The sequence below is a fragment of the Acomys russatus genome, chromosome 4 (genome assembly GCF_903995435.1).
Source record: "Acomys russatus chromosome 4, mAcoRus1.1, whole genome shotgun sequence".
Classification (NCBI taxonomy): Eukaryota; Metazoa; Chordata; class Mammalia; order Rodentia; family Muridae; genus Acomys; species Acomys russatus.
In genome coordinates this window covers 43274210-43300031 of record NC_067140.1, presented here as the reverse complement: position 1 = coordinate 43300031, position 25822 = coordinate 43274210, and the positions used below count along the sequence as shown (strand labels likewise).

General features: G+C 37.0%; 1 protein-coding gene across 1 annotated transcript in view; it reads right to left on the bottom strand.

The window, feature by feature from the left end:
* Positions 1 to 25822, bottom strand: part of Dcdc1 (doublecortin domain containing 1) — a 364522-nt gene that overhangs the window by 291781 nt on the left and 46919 nt on the right. The window contains 1 exon segment of the mRNA XM_051144875.1: positions 20014 to 20184. Within this exon segment, the coding sequence (XP_051000832.1) occupies positions 20014 to 20184 (171 nt within the window).

Below are 25822 nucleotides of genomic sequence, written 5' to 3'. Positions count from 1 at the left end.
TGTAATAGTGGTGACTCATTGGGGGTAATTAATTGCTTTCTGATTGGATTACAGGCCCACTCCACAAGAAGAACTTCTGTCTGTATATTTTAAACCTGATCATGAGCTTGAACCTGGAGAGGTCATAGACTCTAGTGGAGAACCTACTATTGTTTTATTAAATGGACATCTCAAACTTCCTTCTTCATACTGGTTGTTTGCATAGATGGCGTAGTGCTGTCCTCAATCTTCCTCAGAGACACTTCCTTTCCAGAAAGTACACGTCAAAAATCACCGGTCAAAGTTATTTCTTTGGTGGCACCCACCTTTAATGGCAGCACTCGGGTGGCAGAGGCAGTCAGATATCTGTGAGTTTGAGGCCAGCCTGGTCTACAAAGTGAGTCCAGGATAGCCAAGGCTACACAGAGAAACCCTGTCTTGAAAAACAAACAAACCAACCAAAAACATTCCTCAATGTAAATTAGGCCCCACAAGATAAAACTCTCAATGAAAAAGTGTTAAGTAAAATTGCTTAAGCATTTGAAAGTTTCCCTGAAACAGACAGTTTTTATCTTTGAGTTAACTTCGAATGAAAGATCATTTGTTTCTTTTTCTGTAGTTGATAAACCTGGATTTTTTTAGTATGTGCACTAAATTTTTCACCAGATTTGACAACCACCTAACTTTTGTATGCCCAAATATGAAATCTACCTATAGCAATGAAGATATATCACTGTGGATGTTCAAAAGAATAAATGAATAATGGCTTTGAATAAGGCATCAGTGTTAAATTACTCTAACAAGCTTGGAGTCTGTGTGTTAAGCAGGGGCTGAATCATTTCTAATGTTTATTTTAATCAGATGATCATCATGTTTATTATACTTACATTTTGCATTAAAGTTTTATATAAGACATTAACTTTTTAGAAACTCAAAGGAGGTATCTTTTCTACATAGATGTTAAAATCAACTTGAACAGAAAAACACAATTTATCAACAAGTTTGAAATACTGAAACATTCCATAGAATAGATAGAAGGATTAACAACTTAACTTCTCACAGATCTGGAGGCTGGAAGTCTCTTCTCAAGCTACCAGATGAGAAAATTCTGTGGGTGGGAAAAAACTGCCCTCTCCACTGTGTCCTCACAGGAGATGAGATGGAGACAGAAAAGGGGGGGATGTACAGGTGGGGAAATAGAGGCAGGGTGAGGGTGTGTTCTGTTTTCATAGGGACACTAATTCTATTGAACCAGGCCTTTATTCTTGTGACTTCATTTCTCATAAATACTCTGTGATGTCTTAGTAATTCAAGCACAGTCAGACTGGGGATCAGGAGTTTGGAACACAAATTTTGAGAGGACACAAGCATTTAGTCTGTAACAAAGATACTTGGCTGCTTAAAAAGCATATAATATTGTACCTTGTATATAATAAAATTACTTCTAATGTAAAGAATAAAATATTTTAATATTAAAACTGATAATAATAACAATAAATAATATTATGTCTGATTCTAAAGCATTTATATTGATAAATCTTTTCAAAAGACCTATCAAGAACTTTATATTCTCATAAACTTGGACTTGATAAATATTATTAGAGGCATTATTTTATTTTTATAGAAGGAATGGTTTATTGGGAGCTTACAATTTTAGAGAATGAGTCCATGACCATCATGGCAGGGAGCACGGCAGGAGGCAAGCAAGTAAGCATTTTGCTGTAGCAGCAGCTGAGAGCTCACATCTTAAAACACAACCATGAGGAAGAGAGAGGCAACTAAGAATGGCATGGCTTTTGAAACCTCAAAGCTGCCCACAGTGACACACCTCCTCCTGCAAGGCCACACCTAAGCTTCCTTGAGAGAAATGAAAAGCAGGCTGTGAACATTATCAATGGAGAATGATTACTAAGCATGGCACAGACATAACTGGCATCCTTAAGGCTTGCTCTGGTATAACATTAAACTTGCATCAACCTCTGACGTCCACACATATGTGCATACACACCCACAAGCATATGTACACATAGAATACACACAGTCAAAACTATATTCACCAAAAATAACATCTGTAGCCAAAATGTCCATGGCAAAGGAAACATGAACTCACTAAGAGGATGTTAAGAGTTAAAAAGTTAAAGGAGGACTGGAACAAATGAGACAGAGGACACAAGTGCCAGGTGGATTAATTAAATCCAAACATGTCTATGGTTACAGTAAAGAATCCAGCCTTAGAATTCTAGTAAAAGTAAGCTCATGGAGAAACATGTGTCTAGATATGCTCTTCAATCAAGACAGTGGCTGAAGACAGCGAAGTTAAAACTGAAGGCAGCAAGATGAGGCTTCATGATAACATTTGTGGGAGAGCTGGTGGAAGTGTTTATATTAATATAAAACAAAGTGGGTGTCAAAATGAAGAATGTTTCCAGGAATAAAGAAGAACATTTTAAAATGATTTTAAAGTGCATGCATCTAATAATAGACCTTTAAAATATATGTATTAAACACGGATTAAATTGAAAAGAGAAACAGACAAGTTCTCAACTACAGTAAGGACACTGGAAGACTTGGATGACATTAGCAGTCGCCGGGAGCAAAGTGACACTATGGACACTACAACAAAGTAGAACAAGCAGGGAGCAGTAAGAAGGCCTTACCCCAAATCATAAAACAAATTCCACAATCTTTGAAACAACTAAAACTATGGAAGAAATAAAATAGAAATCAATAACAGAAAACTATAGGAATTCCCAAATTATTGTAAAACAGCACTTTCACTTTAAACAGATGAAAGCGTCACAAGTAATAATGTAACAAATCTTCAAAACTAAAGAAATATAAAACTCACAATATTGAAATTTGGTAAGTACAAGTAGAAAAGTGTATAGTGTTAAGTGCTCAAGTTACAAAAGCATAAACATCTAAAATCAAGAATCCCAACTTCTACTATGAGAAGGCATTTAGACCCTGCATAACAGAAATAAGGAATTAATAAAGCATAAAGTCAATGAGATGGTAATAAATAATAAATTAAATGAACCAAATTTTTTAAAAATACCAATAACTCTGATCAACGTTGAGCTACATCAATTTAGAAAAACAAAGAGGCTAGAAATTGCCAGTTTTAATAATTCAAAAGCAATGTATAGATACTTTAAGTGGATAGTAGCAGGAGGCACATCTTTATGTCAACAGAGCTGACATTTCAGATTAAATAGCAAAATTCCTTCAAAGACTATTAAAATACTAAATATCAGTCTAAAAGAGGAAAGAGATGGAAGGGGATGGAGGGGAAAGGTGAAAGACAGTCCAGCTTGTAAGTGAAGAACAGCAAATAGAAAGCTTCAGTTTCCAATAAAATATAAAGTAGCCCAGCAAATTAAAACTCATAGAAAGCAATGTTCTACACTAACACCATAAAGGCCAAAAGACTCATCTAAGCTGATGCAGAAAAAAATAGGCAAAATGAAACATGGTATTGTTAATACAGCAATAAACTTGAAAGAGCAAATATCAAAATATCATAAAAGCTGTGTATGCAAATTCATGCCTAACAACATACACAACTACAAGAATTAAAGCTTCCAATCCTAAGACCAAGGAAAAAATAAACATGCTCAAGTTCACCACTATTCAATGTAACACTGGAAGCCTTTGCCAGAGAAATTGGTAGGAAAAGAAATCACAGGCAACCAAAGGTGAGAAGGAGTGATCTGTGTATGGGTGAGTTTACCTAGTAGAAGACCTCAAGATTCCACACCTAAAATACTGCAGCTAAAAAGTTTTGAAAAGTTGTTGGATACAAAATCAACACATAAAGATGAGTTTGACTTGTATTCACAAACAATGACCAATGCAAAAAAGAAACCCCATTACTATAGCATCAAAAAGGACAAAAGCACTAGGAATAAGTATAAACAAGAAGCCAATAGTTTATATGATGTAAACTATAAAACATTGCAAGAGGAAATTAAAGTAAATATAAGTAAATGGGAGAAACAACTGTGGACTGGAGTCTTAAGATTATATGTCCATATGATTGAAAGCAGCCTAGTAAGTCAGTGTAATCCCTGTAAAAAGTATCATTGGCATTTTGGTAAAAGCAGAAATAAATCCTAAAATTCACCCAAAACCCCACATTGTCAGAACAACCTTGGAAAAGAGGAATTAAGTCACAAGCATCATATTGACTGATTTCAAGCCATACCACAGACTAGTGATGATAGTACATTCCTTCAATACCAGCACTCAAGAACCTTAGCATGGATTCAACACCAGCCCAGGATGCACCACTTGGCAGCCTATCTCAAAGGCAAGCAAACCAACAAAGTCATACTAAAGGGAATAATAAAGACTATGTAGACATATGGACTATTGGAACAGAACAGAGAGCACAGAAGTAAATCCTTATGTCTGGCAGACATACTTGTGAAGCAGGAACTATTGAGGACTTGTTTACCCTGTCTTGGCAGAGTTTGGTTGTCGACTCTGCCTGCATTCAAGCTTGCTCTTTTTTAGGCAGAACACTGTCTGTGGTAGAAATGAGGACATGGGTCAGAAGGCTGAAGATGCTCCGATGTTATAGAGAGTTTTTGGTGACTATTCAGGTAGCAAACAGTCTCTGTCATCTTCTCATTTGGAAAGCTACTATCCTGAACTCCTGATATACTCAGGTAATAAAGTTTATTCCTTCTCAAGTCTCTGATGGGGTTGAAGACCAGAAAGTTCAGTTTTACAATTAAGCTTAGTTGTTTAGGGGTTAAGATGTTTTTAGGTGTAGATAGATGTTTTAGGTTTATATAGCAAGATACAATAGATAATGATTTACACTCAGAATTTTAGACATACTTAGATGGGAAAGATGTTTTCTTCAAGGCTGCCAAATACAAATAATCAAAACACCTTGAATGTAACATTTATATAATTCCTGATTGTGTCATGGTTCTTCTTGCTGTAGGTAGTTTATCATATATGTGTGTAATAATATAAATGTATATGTAAAAAAGGAATCTAAAGAGAATCCTAGATAGGAAATAACATACATGAAGGTCATGGGCTGGCTTTCCCTAAAAATGACATAAGGTAAGATATATGGATATGCGAGAATCAATGGTGAAGGAAGTGTCATAGGATAGGATTTTCCAGGGGAGATCACAGAGGGCTTGATCGATATACAAACAGGATGTTCACTAAGAAGCTACTGAACGCTTACACAAGGAGTCAATGCTTTGTGCTTTAAAACAGTAACTCTCTGGGGAAAATTACCTGAAATAGGATGAAAGTAAAAGTGATATCAGTTAAAAAGGCTCTCTCTCTCTTCTTGGGTGAATGTAGGGATCAATATTGAAACCTCCAAGTAGTCAACCAGTTTCAAAGTGTTCTGAGGGACGTTAAAGGTTGCGTAGGGGAAGTTGCGAATGGCTGGAGCTACTGTGATGCTCTGGGTTAGGCGATCAGGTGGTTGATGAGGCCATTTATAGAACCAGGAAGTATGGGGAGTTAACTAAGTTTACAATCTGAGATGAAATCCTATTTGTAATGTACTAAGCTTAAGACACCCACGTGAAGTGTGGAATGTAAGATCACATGGGAGAAGTGTTGAACCAGGAGATGCCATGTCCTGTAACTCAGATATCACTGGGGTAGGTTTGTGAGGAATCAAAATTCACCTCACAACTTTTTTTTAACTGAACTTTCCTTCCAGGGAGGTGTCATTTCTGGGCATATAGATGTGTGTTCTCAAACATCAGAATTAAAATGGAGAGAGTAACAATGTAAGCTGTTCTAAACTATGCAGAGGTTTTCATTGTCATGTGAAGTCTTTATCAGTTATTGTTGTTAAATGATAGCAAATGCACACATACTCACCAAACAGCATTTTTTGCTGCAAAAGTGGAAATAAACTGGAGATGACACAAATCAGCCAGAGTACATTCTATACTTAAAATGCTATGCCTTTCACTAGGACTGTGTGCTTCCAATCTCTGTACTTTGTGGTACAAAAGCAAACTAGTTTGGTTTATTTGTTTCCTGAGTAGTAAATAATAGTCTACATACATAATAAAAAAGAATTTCTTACGCACATGGCCAAATGATCTTCCACAAGGATGCCAAGAACAAACAAGTAAAGGATAACGTCTTCAGCAATGGTGTTGGGGAGACTGCATATCCAGAATTTGAGTAAAAAAAGGTAGCTCATATCTGAAATTCCAGCTCCCAGTAGGCAGAGAAAAAATCTGAAGCAGACTGATCTACATAATGATTTCTTTTTTTTTTTTTAATTTTTTATTAATTTATTCTTGTTACATCTCAATGGTTATCCTCTCCCTTGTATCCTCCCATTCTTCCCTCCCTCCCATTTTCCCCTTATTCCCCTCCCGTATGACTGTTCCTGCGGGGGATTTCCTCCTCCTGTATATGCTCATAGGGTATCAAGTCTCTTCTTGGTAACCTGCTATTCTTCCTCTGAGTGCCTCCAGGTCTCCCCCTCCAGGGGACATGGTCAAATATGAGGCACCAGAGTTCGTGTGAAAGTCATACCCCACTCTCCACTCAACTGTGGAGAATGTTCTGTCCATTGGATAGACCTGGGTAGGGGTTTAAAGTTTACCGCCTGTATTGTCCTTGGCTGGTGCCAAGTTTGAGCAGGACCCCTGGGCCCAAATCTGCCTATCATAATGTTCTACTTGTAGGTTTCTAAGACCGTCTGGATCCTTCTACTTTGCTATTCTCCCATGCTTCTCTCTTCTAGAGTCCCTTTAGGATGTCCTCCCCTCTGTCCCAGTTTCCTGGTAAGTGAAGGCTTTCATGGGACATGCCCCTTGGGCTAGTATGCAGATATAAGTGAGTATATATCATTTGAGTCTTTCTGCTTCTGGGTTAACTCACTCATTATGATCATTTCTAGCTCAATCCATTTGTCCACAAATTCAGGGAATTCCTTGTTTTTAATAGCTGAGTAGTATTCCATAGTGTATGTGCACCACAGTTTCTTTATCCATTCTTCTACTGAGGGACACTTAGGCTGTTTCCATGTTCTGGCTATTTGAATAAGGCTGCTACGAACACGGTTGAGCAAATTTTCTTGTTGTGTGCTGGAGCATCTCCTGGGTATATTCCAAGGAGTGGAATAGCTGGGTCTTGAGGAAGCCCTATTCCCATTTTTCTGAGATAGCACCAGATAGATTTCCAAAGTGGTTGTACTAGTTTGCATTCCCACCAGCAATGAAGGAGTGTTCCTCTCTCTCCACATCCTTGCCAGCATGTGGTGTCGCTTGAATTTTTGATCCTACCCATTCTGATGGGTGTAAGATGGAATCTCAGAGTTGTTTTGATTTGCATTTCCCTGATGACTAAAGAGGTTGAGCATTTCTTTAAGTGTTTCTCAGCCATTTGATATTCCTCTGTTGAGAATTCTCTGTTTAGTTCCCAGCCCCATTTCTCAATTGGGTTATTGGATTTGGTGGTGTTTAATTTCTTGAGTTCTTTATATATTTTGGATATTAAACCTTTGTCAGATGTAGGGTTGGTGAAGATTTTTTCCCAGTCTGTAGGCTGTCGCTTTGTTCTCTTGACAGTGTCTCCTGCCTTACAGAAGCTTCTCAGCCTCATGAGGTCCCACTTATTAATTGTTGACCTTAAGGCCTGGGCTGTTGGTGTTCTGTTCAGGAAGTTGTCTCCTGTGCCAATATGTTCCAGGCTCTTCCCCACTTTTTCTTCTGACTTAGTGTCTCTGGTTTTATGTTGAGGTCTTTGATCCACTTGGATTTGAGTTTTTACACAATGATTTCTAAGACAGAGACATGATCATCCGAGCATCTTTTAATGCTAAACATAACCTGAAAGAAATGGTCATCTTTTTCTCAGTCAAGTTTTATTTTTCTCCCACTATTATAAGCTGATGATGTAAAAAGTGAAATCAGATTTAGACAAAATAAAGAAAATATTCATTTGCCTATTAGTGCCATGCAAGTGAATTTGGTTTCTAGCACTATTTGGTTTCTTTCTACATTAAACTTCAGGGAGCCAGCAAGATTGCCAAAGTAGACAACTTGAATGTGGTTGAGAACTCAAGTGGTAGAACAGGAGAATTACTGCAAGTTGTCCTCTGATGTGCATGCACCCTCTTGCTCTCTCTCTCTCTCTCTCTCTCTCTCTCTCTCTCTCTCTCTCTCTCTCTCTCTCTCTCTCTCTCTCTCTCTCTCTCTCTCTCTCTCTCTCTCTCTCTCTCTCTCTCTCTCTCTCTCTCTCTCTCTCTCTCTCTCTCTCCCTCTCTCTCTCTCTCTCCCTCTCTCTCTCTCTCTCTCTCTCTCTCTCTCTCTTCTCTCTCTCTCTCTTCTCTCTCTCTCTCTCTCTCTCTGTCTCTCTCTCTCTCTCTCTCTCTCTCTCTCTCTCTCTCTGTCTGTCTCTCTCTCTGTCTCTCTTTCACACACACACACACACACATACACACACACACACACACACACACACACACACATACTGCAGCACTGTGTGTGTGCAAATAAATAATTTTAAATCTAAAATGAGTCTTAGTGCAGTCATCTTTCCCAGCCATCTAGCCATTTCAGGAGTTCAGATCCCTGGGTTAAAGATAGAATTTTCTTTCTTCTTTTTTTCCTTTCCTCCTTCCTTCCTTCCATTTTCTTTTTTTCTCTTTCTTTCTTTCATCTTGTTACTGTTTTTTGTTTGTTTGTTTGTTCTGTTTCATTTTGGGTTTTTCTCATGACATTTTTCTCTCACTGTAGTCCTGTTTTTCCTAGAACTCATTATTTAGACCATGCTGTCCTCAAACCTGGAGGTCCACCTGCCTTTGCCTTCCAAGTGATGGTATTAAAGGCGTGAGCTACCACCTCCCAGAAAAGACAGAATTTTCAACCTCAGTTTTGAATAGGAATCCAATGTCTTAATTATCATTATCTGTGAAGAATATTATACACACACCCTGTTATGGCTCTTCATTGTTGTCAACTTGGCTACATCTAGAATCAACTAAAATCCAAGTTGCTCAGATCACCCGTTAGGGTTTATTTAAATCATTTATTTGAAGTAGGAAGAGCCCCCCTAAATGTGGGCTATACCTTCTGGTGGCAACCCACATAAAACGAAATGAAAGCAAGAAGATTTTACTGAGTGCTTGCTTGCCTTTGCTCTCACTGGAAAGCCCATCTATCCTGTTGCAGTTCAGCCCTTCTCAGGTGTTAGAGTCTGCCTCCTTGGGATTCCAAAGTAGACTGAGGAGCAGCTGAGTCATCCAGCTGAACAACTACCAGGTCCGAGGCCTTTCTCTGGTGAGGCAGCCATTGTTGGACTAGCCAGTAGACAGACCATGAGCCCTTCTTTTTAAAAAAAAATCATTCTTTTCCAGTATATATATATAGAATCATTTGATCAGTTCTGTTCCTGTAGAGAACCCTGAATAATAAACACCTCAAAGATACAGCGACAAGATAACCAAAGAATTCATTGCTCTAAAGCTTTTACCCATCACAAATTATGCCACCTACACAGGTTATAAATTAATATTTTTATAAATATTTTAGTTACTATATAAACTGATCAATTAGATATAATGGAATTTTAAAATTTAACTTACTATGAAATATTTGAAATGTAGAACATCCTCATCCTTGAAAAGGCCCTATTTCATCATTGCCTTTATTGCTTTGATATTAAACTCTTCCTCCAATTTTATTTGCTGTAGGTTTTCATTGTCCTGCAAATGTCACAGATATCTTCTTGTATCAAAGTATAATGTGTCTGGAAATACGTTCCATCCATGGCCCTCATGCCATGGGTACGTGTGTCTTTATTTCCAAGCCTCCTTACCTGCCTTGCCTACTTCAAAAGTGACACAAGTCACTTGACCATCACCAGTCTCACTTGCTGTCTCACCTCATACAAGTATCTTGCTGCATCAGTCTCAATTACTTTAATCATAGTGTCAATGCCAATGCTGACAACTACGCTAACCCCTACTGACCACATTCTGTACTAACTACAGTCCAGGTACCATTTTATGAGTTTTATGCATCTTATTTAACCCTCTCAATAATCTTATGAGGTAAACCTTATCACTTACTGTGTTATATCTATTAAATGAGATCACTAGAACCATTTGACATCTAAAGTTAATTTCAATCTCAAAATTCCTTAATTCTAGTTTTGTACTGATTTTCCTTTATGTAAGTTTCCTTAATTCATTGCATCTAAAAATCACATTTTTGTACTTAATTGTATACTAATAAGCATATTTCTTACAAGTGTCTCGTAGGAATTTTTGTCAACAAAACAAGAATGCAAACTCCCTAAGGCAAGATGGTTTTTCTGCACGCAGATTCCTAGTTTCTAGTATGTCCACACAGGGCACAGGAGGAGACCTCAACAAGTAAAGCTGATTTGTTTCTGTAATCATCTCTTTTTTGGGAGAAGGGATGTCTTTACTAACCAAACAAGGTAAAGTAAATTTACTGATTACTAGAATCATAGTCCCTGAGGATGTTACACTGTAAGTTCATTTATAGGATCCTCAGAGATACCGAAGAGCATAAAGATGTGTCTGTTGAGGATGAGATAGAGAATAGGTTGTTGCCACCTTGGTTGTTTGTTTACCCAATTTCTGTTTTGTTTTTTATGCAAAGACTAGAATGACTTATCTACTATTTCAGTTACTTTAGAGTGATTGTGCCAAAAACATCCAACAAACTACTTAGATTTATTTTATTTCATAATTTCAGCCTTCATGGTAGGTAAGGCATCATAGGGAAGGCATTGGAACATATGCTGGAGACTGTCCTCATCGTGGGAGACCAGGAAGCAGAGAGCATGCCAGGTATCAGTTCAAGTTCCCCTACCCCACCCACCACCCACCCCAGTGAGCTGATTCAACTGGGTCTCACCTCCTTGACTTTACACAACTCTCAAAGTAATGCCTCCAGCTGGAGAAAAAGTGGGCAAAACATGACTATGTTGGGGGACATTTTAGATTATGACCATAACATCTAATCAAAAACAACACTGATTTTAATTGTGAATATGTTAAAAGATTTCCCATTGTTTTGTTACTTGAGGAAGCACTAATCCAGTGCCAGAAGCAAACATGGAATCATTCTTTCTTTGAGAACAGCATTGTCCACTTGAAATTCCAAGTGATGATGTAAATATCAATCCCTTAAAATGTCGCCAGTGAGAGTGAAAAGCGGAGTTCTCACTTTTTTTGTTTGTTTGTTTGTTTGTTTGTTTTGTTTGGCTTGGGTTATATTTATTCTCCTCTCATACATTACATCTGGACAGCAGTTTCCCTTCCATCCACACCTCCCAGTCCCCCACGCCACCATCCGTCTCCCACAGACCCACTTCTTTAGTTCCACAGATCCGTGCCTAGCTCAGTCATCATCAGCGAGGCTTCATCTAGCAACTTATAGGGCCAGATTCAGAGAGCCACTACCAAATGTTTGGAAATTTTAACTTACTTCAAATTTGGGGCCACATGAGGATGGTATACTAGAGAGTGAAGGCTAAGCATACCTAACTCCAAGATAAGACCATGAAGTCTTCTAAATTCTAAAGCATCCTGAGTGTTGATGGATACCACAGGCAGAAAACCCCACCCCTGGTGGTTCACACTCAGTGTGCAGGCCACTTCTGTATAAAACTTTCTTTTGGGTTATTGGCATGAATTGTATATGAAACATGGGTGCATTTAGGGTTTAAACTTAGAGCTCACTCCCCAGATATCCTGTTGTCTATGTGCATATGTTAAAAAATCTAAAAGTGTCTGAAATCCAAAGTCAGTTTCAGTCCCAAATATCTCAGAAAAGGGATGCTCATGCTGTGCTGCTTACAGAATGCAACTCACCTGCACTGTGCCCATCATGGGGTTTCTGATCGTAACTGTGCCTTTTAATTGTGACATGTGTCTGAACTTTCAACATTTACTTCACAGTGACATATATTAAATGATGATAAATTAATTTTTGCAATGTCTTCTCTCCATAAATGACTGTTTTAGAAAATTAGATAAAATACTTGTCATATTCATTTCCATATTCATTACATACATGTGAATGAATTATATTATTTGAAAATCAGTTATTTGTTGAAAAATGAGTATCCTAGTTTGATTTCTTTTGCTGTGATAAAACACCCTGACCCACAGCAACTTGGAGGACAAAGGGGCCTGTTTGGCTTATGCATTCCAGAACAGTCAGTCTGACATTAAGGGAATGGGAACAAAACACAAGACACGGAAGCAGAAACCATGGAGGTACACTGTTTATTGGCTTCCTCCTTCTGGCTTCCTCGGCTTGCTTTCTCATACAGCTTAGACCTGCATGCTTAGAGGTGTCACTGCCTACAGTGGGCTAGGCCCCATATCAATTTGCAGTTAAGAACAAGTCCTGCAGTATGGCCACAAGCCAATCCAGTGCAGGCAATTCCTCAGGGCTCCCTCTTCCCACTTGGCTCTAGATTGCATCAACTCGACAGCGGAAGCTGTAACAATGGATGTTTGTTAACAGTAGGTGAGAGGGAAACAACATTTATTTCCAATAAACTAAAGAAAAGCAATGATTCAAAATAAATGTTCCCATTTAAGAATCTCCCTAAACAGCCAGGCATAGTGGCACTTGCCTGAATTCCTGCAACTCAGAGATGGAGGCAGGAAAATCAGGAGTTCTAGGTCATTCTGCCTATAGAGAGTTTGTGGCTAGTTTGGGCTGTGAAATACCATGTGTCATAGAATGATAGCATCAAAGAAGAGTCCTTCCTTAATCATTTGCCAGACTTTTTAATAATCAATGACAGATAGAAACTAGCAATCAACCACAGCATGGATCCACAAAAGTAAGTAGCATCAGAAACTACAAGACAGTGTCAAGAGAGGTGCTTTTTTTTCCTGCTAAGAATGTTCCTTCAAGTCTCTTCTGAGCATATACAGGGGGAGGTAATCCCCCTCAGGAACAGTCATAGGGGAGGGGAATAAGGGGAAAAGGGGAGGGAGGGAAGAATGGGAGAATACAAGGGATGGGATAACCATTGAGATGTAACAAGAATAAATTAATAAAAAAATTTTTAAAAAAGAATGTAACTATTGTAAGAGCTCTGGAACTGATCCTAAGCATGCAAAAATAATTTTAAAGAAAACATTTTAATACAGAAATTTTAAATAAAAGAACTTATCATAAATAAAAATTTTTTGAAAATGTTCACCCTTAAAAAAAAAAAAAAAGAATGTTCCTTCAATACTGTCTTAGCCCCTTCAAGAGAACAACAGAAAAGCATTCATATTCTGGTCCATTCACACGAGGCTCTCGGTGGTGAGCATTATTACTTTGGGAGGAGGGGCAGAAGACACGGGCCCCAGGATGTTGGTGGAACAGATAGGATGTCAGGTGAAGATAGAATGGTGTGCCCTCTCTAACCAGCTGAAGACTCGGCATGATTGTTTTCTTACAAATAATACCTGTGTGTGTTGAAATTGTTCAGGGAATCTATCAAGCACATTCTTTCACTTTGCTGCTGTAACCCTGTAAAATTTATCCTTATTTCTGAAGAGTCACGGGCAATAATACTTGCATGTATCTTAGATATTCAAAGAAAGTTTCTCAGAGGTTTGAATTGTATTTATTATAACAAACTGGACTCATTTTGGAGGTTAGAGAATGAAATATTTTATACTCAGTATGATTATGAATTTCAAAATAAGATATAAGTCTAACAGATTATCATGACTTAAATGCAGAGAAAATACAACAAAATATTTCAGGATAAAATTTTGGTTCATAAATGAAAATAACACTGTACTCATTTCTGGTCCTTTTGTCCATTGTAGAGATTAGCTTACACATGGGTATAAGAAAACGAAAAAAAAAAAAAAACATGTAGCAGCAGTTTTAAATGCATTACTCTTATGTTTTGCTAAATATTCTTCCAAGAGTACTCTAAAGATCTCCCTCAACAAAGTCTTATATATGTATCATAAGATGTAGGATAGAATAATAAGTATCATATATATGCTCAACTTTGTTAAGTGAGGTCTTGGAGTTTTATATATGTTTCATAATATGCATATTATGATATATACATAATATACACATATATGACACATATGTGACATACACATATGACACATATATGTATATAAAATATAATAAATGGAAGAAGTGAGAATCTCCCCAGTTGGATTTCTTATTAAATCAATCTACAGGTGGACAAAATTACTGTATCTGGATTAAGTATGTACAGATTTTTATAACCTCCTCCGTGAGGAAGTCACAACTTTGGACGGAGAACTTGTTCAGTAACATCTCGCTTACAGACAGCTTCCATATCCAGCCTTTCAAGATGTGCTATCAATGAAATAATCTAAGTATTTTTTAGCAATCAAGAAAAACTACAAGTATTTTTACTTGTTACAAGTATTTTTACTTGTAAAAAAAAGTTACAAGTATTGCTATAACATGAAAAATGAAAAGACAGGCTTAGCCGCCTCCCGGATGGAATCCATACTTCATCACAGTGTTTGGGATTAGTCACATAAGCAAGGGAGTGTGTGTTCTTCTCGTGATCCTGGCAGTGTTTGGATTAAATGTATTTGGAGCACTACTTTAGGGTAAGCTGGCTTCTTCGTTTTGAATAAGTGTTTCATATTAATGAAGGCAATATTTTTCACTGAGAAGTACCCAAGTGATATGACCTTGGACTGCTCTGTTTGTGGATAACAGGATTGTCATGTCGAAAAACACTCTTTTCCCCCCAAAATGAGTTATTTAATAAATAATTTTCATGGTAAAAAGTCTAGTTTGGAGCCAAGGATGGATATTTGACACTCAGTGACATAATTCTAAAAGAATTAGAGAAAAATACGGATTTGAAGATTTGCCTTCTGACCTAACTGCTTTATGGCAGGTCAAATTAAACGTTCTGTGAAGATAAAGGTGCCACAGACAGATGACAGAAAATACACGGTATTTCAGTATCACTTTGGGTTTTGTTCCGTGACCATTTCCCCACTCGCTGTAATAATTACCTATGCACAAACTCTAGATGGCAATATTGCACTTACTGTACTTTCACAAAATCGTCCCAGTCGATCCCCACATATCCTCTTTATCAACATTTTATGTGCCGTGGATCTATAGCCTCTTATTATAAGTGTAATGAAGCAGAAGTTATTGAAGCTTTTTATTGATTGCTCAGATCACAAGTTTACTGCCATACTGAATTGGCACCTTACTCGCTGAAGCAAACTGCTGACACCTTTTTTAAAAAGTGACAACTACATCTATTTCATGACCAGAAATCCATTTTCATCTCTATCAAGACAAGAATGCAATTTTCACTTCATTTAACTGATGTTAGGCCTGCTCAAAGCATGACACTTAGAAAAAGCCCCAAGTTTAAGGTTCTTAAAATACTTCAAGTAACTAGAATGCAGCTTGGTTTCAGGGAAAATCAGCAATCACTAGAATCTGTGAGCAATCTAATATGCTAAAAATATTCCCTATCAAAACCTCAAAGTAGTTGTACACTTTCCAAACGACACTCTGCTCTAACAGTCACAATGGTGACACATTTCTGGATTAGAGACTGCCCTCAGATATTTCAAAGGACATTAAGAAGGTAGCTCATAAGCCAAACATGTTAACTTTCACCCCAGAAAGGCTACCTCATGAAAACACTCTACTTTATTTGCTGTGTCCAGTAAATACAGCATAAAAGAGTAAAGCAGAAATGCTTATTCGCTTAGTAATAATAAGAATAACAAATTATTTCAATTGACCAGAAACAAAGGATCGAAAAAAGCTTTCAACCATTCTTTAATGAAAATGAAACACCAAGTTTTCTTCTCTTTTTGCAACAAATAAATTTCTGTAGCTCTAAAGCAATTCAAAGATATTTTAAGCCAAATCATTTCTGATAAGAACAATGTCGTTACATTTAATATCTAATTATGAAACATTAAAAGTGTGGATAAAGTCATTAATTTTTGGCTTATAAAAATTTAAACTCTTGAAGATTGTGGAAATCTTAATTGGATATTACTAAAATATGTTTCAGTTTTGAACTGCAAAACCTGCACATATTGAAATTAATGATTGCTTCCTATTTAAAAAAAAAAAACAAAAAGCAAAACAAAACAAAAAAATCACAATATAGTTGCAATTTAAACAGTGAAATCAGGTTCTTTTTAATAGAAATTCAATGTCTGGATTTCCCAACCCAGTGCATCAAATATTAAACTTTTTAAAATGCATATAAATACACTGACAAACATTACTTTGCTTAAATTGGTTTGTTTTAAAAAACAATATTTAAATTACCCAGACCAAAATCATATTGTTCTCCACTTGATTAAGTACTGAGTAATTATAAATAGACCACACATTCATTTTCAAAATAAAACTAAAGAAATAAAATACTTTTCTGCACCTTCAGACATAAAAAGAAATTGTGTTTTTCAACTATCCGGGTGTGGTTTTAGAAATGTCTCAGGAGAGTAAGAAATGTATGAGAGTTTTTAAAAATTAATTTTGTTTTACATAAGCTAAAATTTAACTCAAAGTTAATCATTCTTTTCCAAGGTGCTAAAAATTTAGGAGAAAAATTGAAAGTCCTAGTGGATTTTGCAGTTATAGAATAAAGGCATCTTGTGTCCCACAACGGAGGCTGCAAGCCTAGGGTTAAGGCGTCCAGTGAGTGGGGGGGGGGGGCAGCCATTTCTTTGCTTCCTGTCTGACACTCAGGAGTGACTGTACAAGCTCTAACAACTGAGATGGGTCGTTAGTAGTTTACAATGATTAAAACTGAGAGTTTATGAACCCTTTCAAAAATTATATTTTTAATAAAAGACAAATTTCTATAATTAATAATGTAAAAAAATCTCTAGGAATTTTGTCAGTTTGGGGGACAGGAAAACAAAGAAGTATCTAAACCAGGAAGACAAGCAGCTTTCAGAGATGAAGTTTCCCCCAAATCATGTTTGTACCTCACACTGTCGCCCAGCTATTCCAAGCCCTAATTACTGTAACTGCCTGGCACACTTCCATGGTTTTTTTTTCTTTTTTTCATTTTTACAGTATTTCTGAACAGACTGGCATATTTTGTTACTTACAGCAGCTAAAGCTCAGTGTAGGATCATAAATAAAGAAGATCGCGTTTAAAAATCACTAATATCATTTTAAAAGGTAGTGCAGGCTTGTGTTTTGGCCTCTATTTGGCTGTGTTAGCCATGAGTGACAGCTTCCCTGCTTGAAGCACACAGAAAGCACAGCCTTGCTCATTCACTGACAGGACTGTGGCCTTTTCACACGTTCCTTCCACAGCAGTGTTTGTCCCCAAACACTGGAACTCGACACAATGGCATTCCTCCTCCAACACCCCCACCAACAGCACAGAACATAACCCGAATGCTAATGAGCCGGAGCTGGCCCTGATGAAAGTGTTAACTACATTTCATAGAAAAGCAGTTTTGCTGTTTCAAAGACTACCAATTAAACATATTCTGCTTAGCTCTCAGAATTTCCAAGATTTTTCCACTCTTAAGAAAATACATGTGATAAGCGGAAGACTAAGTGACTTTAAGCTGTCCTAAATATAACATCTCATTTTAATACTCACGAAGCAGTATATATTTAAGATCACCATAAAGTAATTGCTTAATTCAGCTGCACACTATAATAGCCAAGCTAAAGTTTAAAATGAAAAGATGAGTAGGTTCATAAATTCAAACTCCGTAGTCCTGACTTTTCTTTTAAAGTTGTCATATAACTATTTAAGAGAAGTTCCTTTGGGAATGTAAAATTTTTAAATCGATTATATTTTGGCAGACAACAAAACAATATGGCTTTCATATGGAATGTCAGAAGTAGAATAAACAGAAATGATGTCAAGAGGTGATGTAGCCCTACAATTTTATAAACTTAGGGTTTGTTAACAAAATAGGAGCCGTCACTCGCCCACATTTCACCTGTCTAGTGATTCTTTAACATGGTTAGACAGAACACTAAGCACCGACGGCTCTCTGGAAGGTCAAATGAAGTAACGCAGTTCAAACAAAGCTCATTAATGCCAACGGGACCTTTGGTAGGAAACCTCACTCATAAAATAAAGATATTGTCAGGCTTACCATTTGGCCAGTGATGGCATTGTAATAGTACCGTTACAGTGAGTTTTTAAAACATTAAAGCCAGGGAAAAGAGACACACAATATGTATAATTAAACACAACTAGAGAAATAGAATTTTTCTAAACTCGTGACATTCTTCCTTGCCTTCATCTCTGTACTTTACTATAAAACTTATGTGTAGTGTGAAGCTCAACGTTGTTACAATGCAGTAAGAGCCAAAGCTGGAAGAAAAATAGCAAAGAAACTAGGTTTTTAAGAATTCTTAAATTAGTATAAATTGAAATTCTTCTAGAGCAGTTAAACAGACAACTTTGAACAAACTAAAAATGTAAACTTTTGTTCATATTTACACTTAAGATTTAATAAAACAGATTTGTCATCATTTTGAGTAACACATTCTTTAAGTCAAAGCAGCAATTCTCAAGGCGCTTTTCCCCACGCTGTACTGAACCCTTGAACTCAATGTTTAAGGTTTACAGTGGCGGAAGTGAGAGGGACTGGCTGTTACTGCCCAGGCATCTCCTTTCGCTCCAACCCTCACTTTCAATAAAGCTTAGAAAGTGCTTATCTCCGGATTTTATTTAAACGGCGCTTTTGTTGCATTAGAAAAAGTCCATATGTTTTTTTTTTCAAGATTAAATAACTTTACACCCTCCTGTAAGTTGAGCCAAAACAAACAGCAAATAAACAAACTTAAATCAGCAAGCCACCATACATTTTATGATATCATTATATGGTGAACATTAATATTTAAATATAAAATAATTTAAAGACAGTAAAATATGTATTATACTTGGTTTTATATATGTTGGCCTAGTAGAACATTAAAAGAAGCTTGGATTTTTAATCAAGTTGTCTATAGTAGTTATTAATCCTCCTTGATTCAGTAAAATGAATTATGAAGCAAACTGAGTACAATTTCGTGGAAAAGTCTGAGACATCCTTGTAAGTTCTGAGCACTTTGAGGAACTTTCCTCCACACACCATGAGATGTTCTTTTCTGAGCAGACAGCCAGGAGGTGCTGTGTGAACACCAAGACTGTCATTTTGTGCCCACCTCCCTCCAGTTCCCCTCTGTATGCAAAGAATAGTGAGATGCTTTCAAAATATTCATTTTTCAGCAACCCATGGCCTGAGATAATGACCTGAGCTCTACAATGGGCCCTCCTTCACAATTTAAACTGTGCCCTTACTTAACACAAAGGTTGACTTCACTTAACTCTAAGGGAGATTTTTCTTTTTAATGTTATAGCTCCTTTTCTATTACCCAAATTCCAACTCTGTTTATAATATAAACCCTTCTTTAAATCAAATGTCCCAAAACTAATTACAAAAATATATCTTTACTCACACATATACATAAATAGACACACAACTATATAATGAATATACAGAAATTAAAAGGCAAAATCTAATTTAATGTAGTCCAAATACACTAATTCAATTGTATTTTAGATCCTGAAATACACAAGTTAAGTAAGTGTGAGGGAAGTAAGTAACTCTTGAGGGGAAGTTAGTTCACAATTCATTTCTCTCGTATCTGATTTGTTTTCAGATGCATTTCTACAATAATGAGGTAAGTTTACACTGGAGAGAAAATTAGAGGTCTAAGCCTTCAGACGAATCCATTCATTTTCTTCTTTAGTGTAACTGACTCTGGAAAGATCTGCTTCTCTACAGAGTAAACAGTGAAAAGAGATGAGACATAGGATATTCCATACCAAAAGGCAGACACAAGTAGTCCCATTACTACTAGCTTCGAGATTCTGGAAGCATTTTGGCTCCCTTACACTGAGCTCACAAAACATGCCACAGTTCTTTTATGACACAGTGGCAATCACTGCATCTGTAGACCCAAATACATCTGAAACAAACATACAATAAGGTAGCTTTTAAAGAGAGATGACTCACCTGCTTGTAATAATTTTTTGCAGACTTTAGTCGTTGATATAAGGCCCCAAGAACTCCTTGGATGTACATCTTAGCGCCTGAGGGGTTGAAACCTTCTCCCTTAGAGACCCAGAGTGGTCCCCGTAAAGGTGTGATGGAATTTTGCAGGCATTTTTCAAGCAGAGGAACTATTGGAGAGAAGAAGGGGAAAAATTCCTTTGAGTCAACTGAGATACACTGTCTGGAATGCAGCCTCAAGACCAGAGCTAACTCTTAACATCTATTATTTATGTCTGACCTGGGTTAAGTCTTAGAGAGGCAATTCCTGCATTACCAGTGGCCACCATGAAGGATGTATTAAATTGCAACAGCCCCCATGCAAGTCTCAGAAGCTGTGTGAGCACACCTGAGTAGTTCTGAAGTGTGCCTAACTAGCTGCACGGAGTGTCATGGTGTGCACTGATTGCCTTATCTTCTCATTTATCACAGATGAGTTGGAACCAGCCTTGCCGAAACCTACTTGCATTGTCCTGATAAAACCGTAAGATCCATGTTGTTTCTGTATACTGCTTCCTATAGAGGAGTCTGTCTGCCCAAAATATCACTTCTGGAAATTATTCAAAAGATATAATCCACATCTTTATAAGCCTTCCTATCCCAGGCTCATCATTGGCATTTCTTAAAGGAACCCACAAAACAGGGAGACAAGACTGTTTAAATATAAGAGAGGAGAATGTTAAGCAAGGATTTTCTCATACCTTTGTGTTTCCAAGTACCCAGAATATATATGCTGGTGGTAGATTTAGGAATGCTATCTTGCAGGAGTTTTGTAAACACATGAAGGACAGTTATTTGCAGGCCTGTAATATAACATCCACGTGGACTTGACAGACATGTTTGTACACTTTTCACTTGATTAGCTGATAAAGTCTTTCTAGTGTAAAATATTCAAATGGCATGGCAGCTAGCTAATATTTTGCTAAATTTAATTTTCCTTTGAAAAGCCAGAAATAAATATCAAAATCTTGGGGCCCAGAAAAAACTATATATATATATATATATATATATATAGCACATGGTCTTTACCTAAATGTATGTACATCCCAAAGATAAACATGCAAAATAGATATAGACCCTAGCTATATTATTCTTACACATTTCTACGAGAAAAATGAATTAAGTAGATCACAAGCAAAGAAAGTAGGTCTGTGCCCTTGGTTATGTTATATGCTGCATATTTTATGCAGAGAGGCCCAGCACTGCAATGTGGAAATTGAATTTCAATTAAGCTCAGCTGAGCTACTGAGAGGTTGAGTTATGCAAATGGCCTTTGCTACTAGTGTTTTGCTAAATCTTACTCTTAGCTAAGAAATCATGCATTTTAGGACACTGGGTTCTCCATAGCCCTACCAAAGCACAACTTAAAGTTCTAGTGTGTTCCCTGCCTAGGAGAATATTGGAGATAAAGATTTTAAGATTTCTTACTGTTCTCAGTAAAATCAAAAAGAACATATAATGCGGCGACTAGACATCTTTGTAGATGTATGCTGAAATTCAGTCATCCACTTTGAGAAACTAACTCCTGCAATTCTATCAAGCCCGCTTTTATACACTCACAGCACCTACTTTTCTCTAAGGTTTTAAGTAAATAGATACCCTACACACACACACACACACACACACACACACACACACAACATTGTATGTATTACATAAAAGAAATGAGTGATTATATGACTTGTACTTCAAAAACGAAATTAGTATGACAAGTCAGTCGATTTAGATGACAGTTTTGCTCTACTAACCACAGTTTAGAACCAGTAGCATTTTCAGTTTGATGACACAAATCCATAGATGTATTTGGTTTTGATTTACACAGCTTTAATTGTATCCTCACCCAATCCAGTACACTTCTTGAATATTGAAAAGCACTTCTTATAGTAGCTAGTATAAGTTAATTTTTTAAGTTAAATAAATTAGGAAGCAGGTGATAACTTTGAAGATTTATACCCTAGAGTTAAACTCAACTTTAAACCTGAGAAAATTCTATGAGGCTCATCAGTCTTATTCACCAATACTGAACACAAAATAACCTTCAGACTCAGCCCAACAGAGTTTCAAAGGGCACTTACTAGATTTTTCTAGCACAAAATGACTGTATTTAGCGTTTGTAATCTACATAACAATTTAATAAAAATGTAAAACTGAGGAAAAATTAGACTTCAATGTGTACCAAAGTGCCAGAACTGATATTGAGAAGAAAATTGCTCCCATGCGCCACATGATTTACACAATTAGGAAAACTATGGAAACCAGAAACAGTAGAGCAAAGAAAGCAGTATTCACACGCAGGTTGTATAAGGAACTTCAGAATCTGCTCTGAACTTGTTGAATAATCTGTTCAGTATTCCAGCCTCTCCCTGCTGGAAGCAGGTCCTCATTATTACCAGGAGAGCAGTAATAAAGGTTAGCCTCTGAACCAGGGATTAGAAGGCTCTTTCTTTGGGGAAGCTTCAAACTGGTAACTTTGATGATCTTGAAAAGGGAGACAAAGCGCAATCCAAGAACAAACAGTGTTTCCACTAAGCAGGAAGGTACAGAAAACAGAAGAAAATGATAGTCTAAACACCCGAGAAGGAAGTGTAAAGCAGCCTGTCTGCTGTGTTGAATATAAAATGCATTCACCACAAATAAGATCGCTCGGCTACACAGGGAGGGATGAGCCAGCCTACGATGTGTGGTTTTGAAATGTAAAAGAAGAATTGATTTGTTGAAAGTCACTTAAGTTTTCAACACTGAGATTCAGCACAGAGTTGTCAACAACATAGATTTTAACATGGGGGTGGCTGACTCTTCATTGTATTTAATGTTCATAAAAGACTATTTGTTTAGTTGATTAGTTGGTTTCAATTTGCTGCTGCTGCTGCTGCAAGACAAGGCCTCACTGTGCAGCTCTGATTTGCCTGCAACTCACATGGTAGACCAGGTTGGCCTCAAACGTGTGCTGATATTCTGCTCTGCCTCCTGCGTGCTGGGACTACAGGTATAAGCAACTACATTTGGCTTCATAAGAGTTCTTAGCCAATGGTTTTGTTTTTTCACCTATGTGGAAATAGTCTTTTCTCTTTTCCTATAGACAAGCTGCATCCTGTTCCATAAAGAAGTACAAGAAATTAGGCCAATTATTTAGAAAGGTCAAGCGATATGCCTTCCAAAGAAGCACAACCAGCATGCTGATAGAATAAGCTCTGGAATTATATTTCCTATGTCCTTCCAAACCATGGATCATCTTCAAAGTGCTGCCCAGAAATGTTCTCTCATTCAAGAAGGCCATGTATGGATGGTTAGTGCTGCTGGGCAAAGCTACATATATGCATTCCTTCATTTGTAAAAGGCCTTCTACCAACTTATTGACTTAATAGAGACAAGAGTTTCTTTTCATGGTTTTGATTAAGCAAGCCCTCAGTCCTGAATATTAAAGAGCATTAAAAACCCAGCATTCCTTAAGTTAGCAATACACACACATCAGCCTCCAGCTGGCGTAATTTCTACCATGTGAAAAAAAAAAAAGAATAATTGCTTCAGATATATTTTTCTTAAATCACAGATTCTGTATTTCTGGTAAATTGGAAAATCAAGCAAATTGTTTTGGTGGGCTTGCATTTCAGTCAGAGGACATGTAATGAGGGAAAAGAAGTTCTGTCCAGAAACTGTGGAGAAACTTCTATATACATGGTCACAGCAAGCTGTAAAGTTGTATGATGTTTGCCTCCTTGTCTCAGGTTATCTATTTAAGTAATAGATAAGACTGAGGATAGTGGGTAGCAATAAAATATGTGATCCAAGTGAATGCTGTCATCGGAAAGAAATCTTAGGTATCAATAGTGAAACGGTATGTATATCTTGGTATCTATAACATTTCTTCCCCTGACTTTTCTGCCAATTGATATGTTTTTATTCATGAAGGATCATCTCCTATGTTATTTATTTAGCAATAATGATCTCTTCCATGATGTTTTATCTAGCATTTTCTTGTTTCTACCTGTGTTATTCCTTATCTTCTTCCTCTTCATGTCCTTCCTCCACTAAACCTCAAACCCTTTGGAGTTTGAGGTCACAGTATTTTGTTTTCATAATTTTACTTTAATTTATTTGACACGTAGTAACTACATGGACTGATGGTTGAGTGTAATATGTAAATTGTGGAATAGACAGATCATGCTGATTGCTATATTAGACCATGATGTCTTCCAGTTTGGTAAAAGCATTGCTTCAGATGTACTGTGGAAGGTCACTTGTAGATGACTCTTAGATCTGAGCTCACTGTGTCAGTCAGACCTGTAACTTCCTCTAGCCTGCTAAAATCTTGACATGACCATAAGCAAAAGCATACTTAAATTATGTATAATTATTTTAATTTTCCTTATAGTAAAATTTTGAGACTAATGGAAAAAATCAACACCATTTTAAAAGGCATAACATCTGGCAACAAAGCATTAACTATCCAGAGGTGAGGAGTTGGTATGGCCCTTTGAGAACCCTTATGAAATTTATCCTGCCCTATCATAAAGCATGCTTCTGCAGGGAAAATCACACTCTGAAGTTCAAATAACAGGGCAGAAATACAGGAAATAAGCACAAACACAATGAGATCAAATGCTAATATAAAAGCAAGCATCTTGGCCTTCAGAGGAGCTCACATTAAAGCCACCGTTGTCACTGTTGAAAAGCTTGAGTGGTCTTGAATGCAGCGAAAAGAGCTTGAGTACAGAACGAGGAGCCAGACATCCCTCTCAAGAGCAGCTGCAAAGTTCATGGGATTAGTGAGACACAGACTGGAAAGGTCTGTCAGGACTTATGCCTGAGGAACACACATCTTTCTCCTAAAATAATATTTTACATTAATAGAAGCTCTTTAAATCAAACTATGAAAGAGTTTTTTAAGTTATTTTATCTTTAAAAAGATTAGGAAATAACCAAAGGCTTTAATGATCTACTTCCAATATAATATTTAAATCCATGCCAACTAAATACACAGAATTATAATTTACAAAACACTTTAATTTCCACATATGTCAGAGCACATGTATCTATAGAGGCAAAGTACTGCCCAGAGCAGAGTTACCTATAAAGAAACCTCAAAACTGCTTACTAGGAGCAGGAAGTTGTTTAGAAATTTTAAAACATTTGAGAAGTTCCCACTAATTCAGATGGAATTTTTAAAAATAAAGTTGAACTATCTAAAACAGACTAAACAAAGCAAACTGAGTTCTTGAGAGATACCTGACTTTGACTGCATCCCAAATCAGCAGTTACACTCACAGAGAATCTGTTCTAGTGTCAAGGAACATTCAAGTGTGTATGTGCGTGCATGTGTGTGTGTGTGTGTGTGTGTGTGTGTGTGTGTTGTGCATGTGTGTATCTTTTAATATTCTTTCCTTGGATTTAGAAAATAGTTGGGAAACTTGTAGTCTAGACCAACCATTCAGCACCCCTTACAGTACGAAGTTCTAGGAAGACTGAATCATGGTGAGGAAGCTGTCTCCTCTGGTTGATTTATATCAGTGTATTCCCATTCAAACAACAGCTGCTGTGTACTTTTGTTTACGTGCTACATGTCACATCTCATTGTCCCTATGGCACTTATGAGAAAGGATTTGGGGGTCATTTTCTAAAGCACCCATGCCGACCCAAATTTGGAAGTTTTTCCCACTGAACAAAATGACAAGCAAGCAGTTGTTGTACTTAAAGCCATCTTTCACAGCTGTTTTAGTTTTCAGTGATCCCATTAAACTGACGGCATATTGCCTGTGGGGGCGGCAGTGG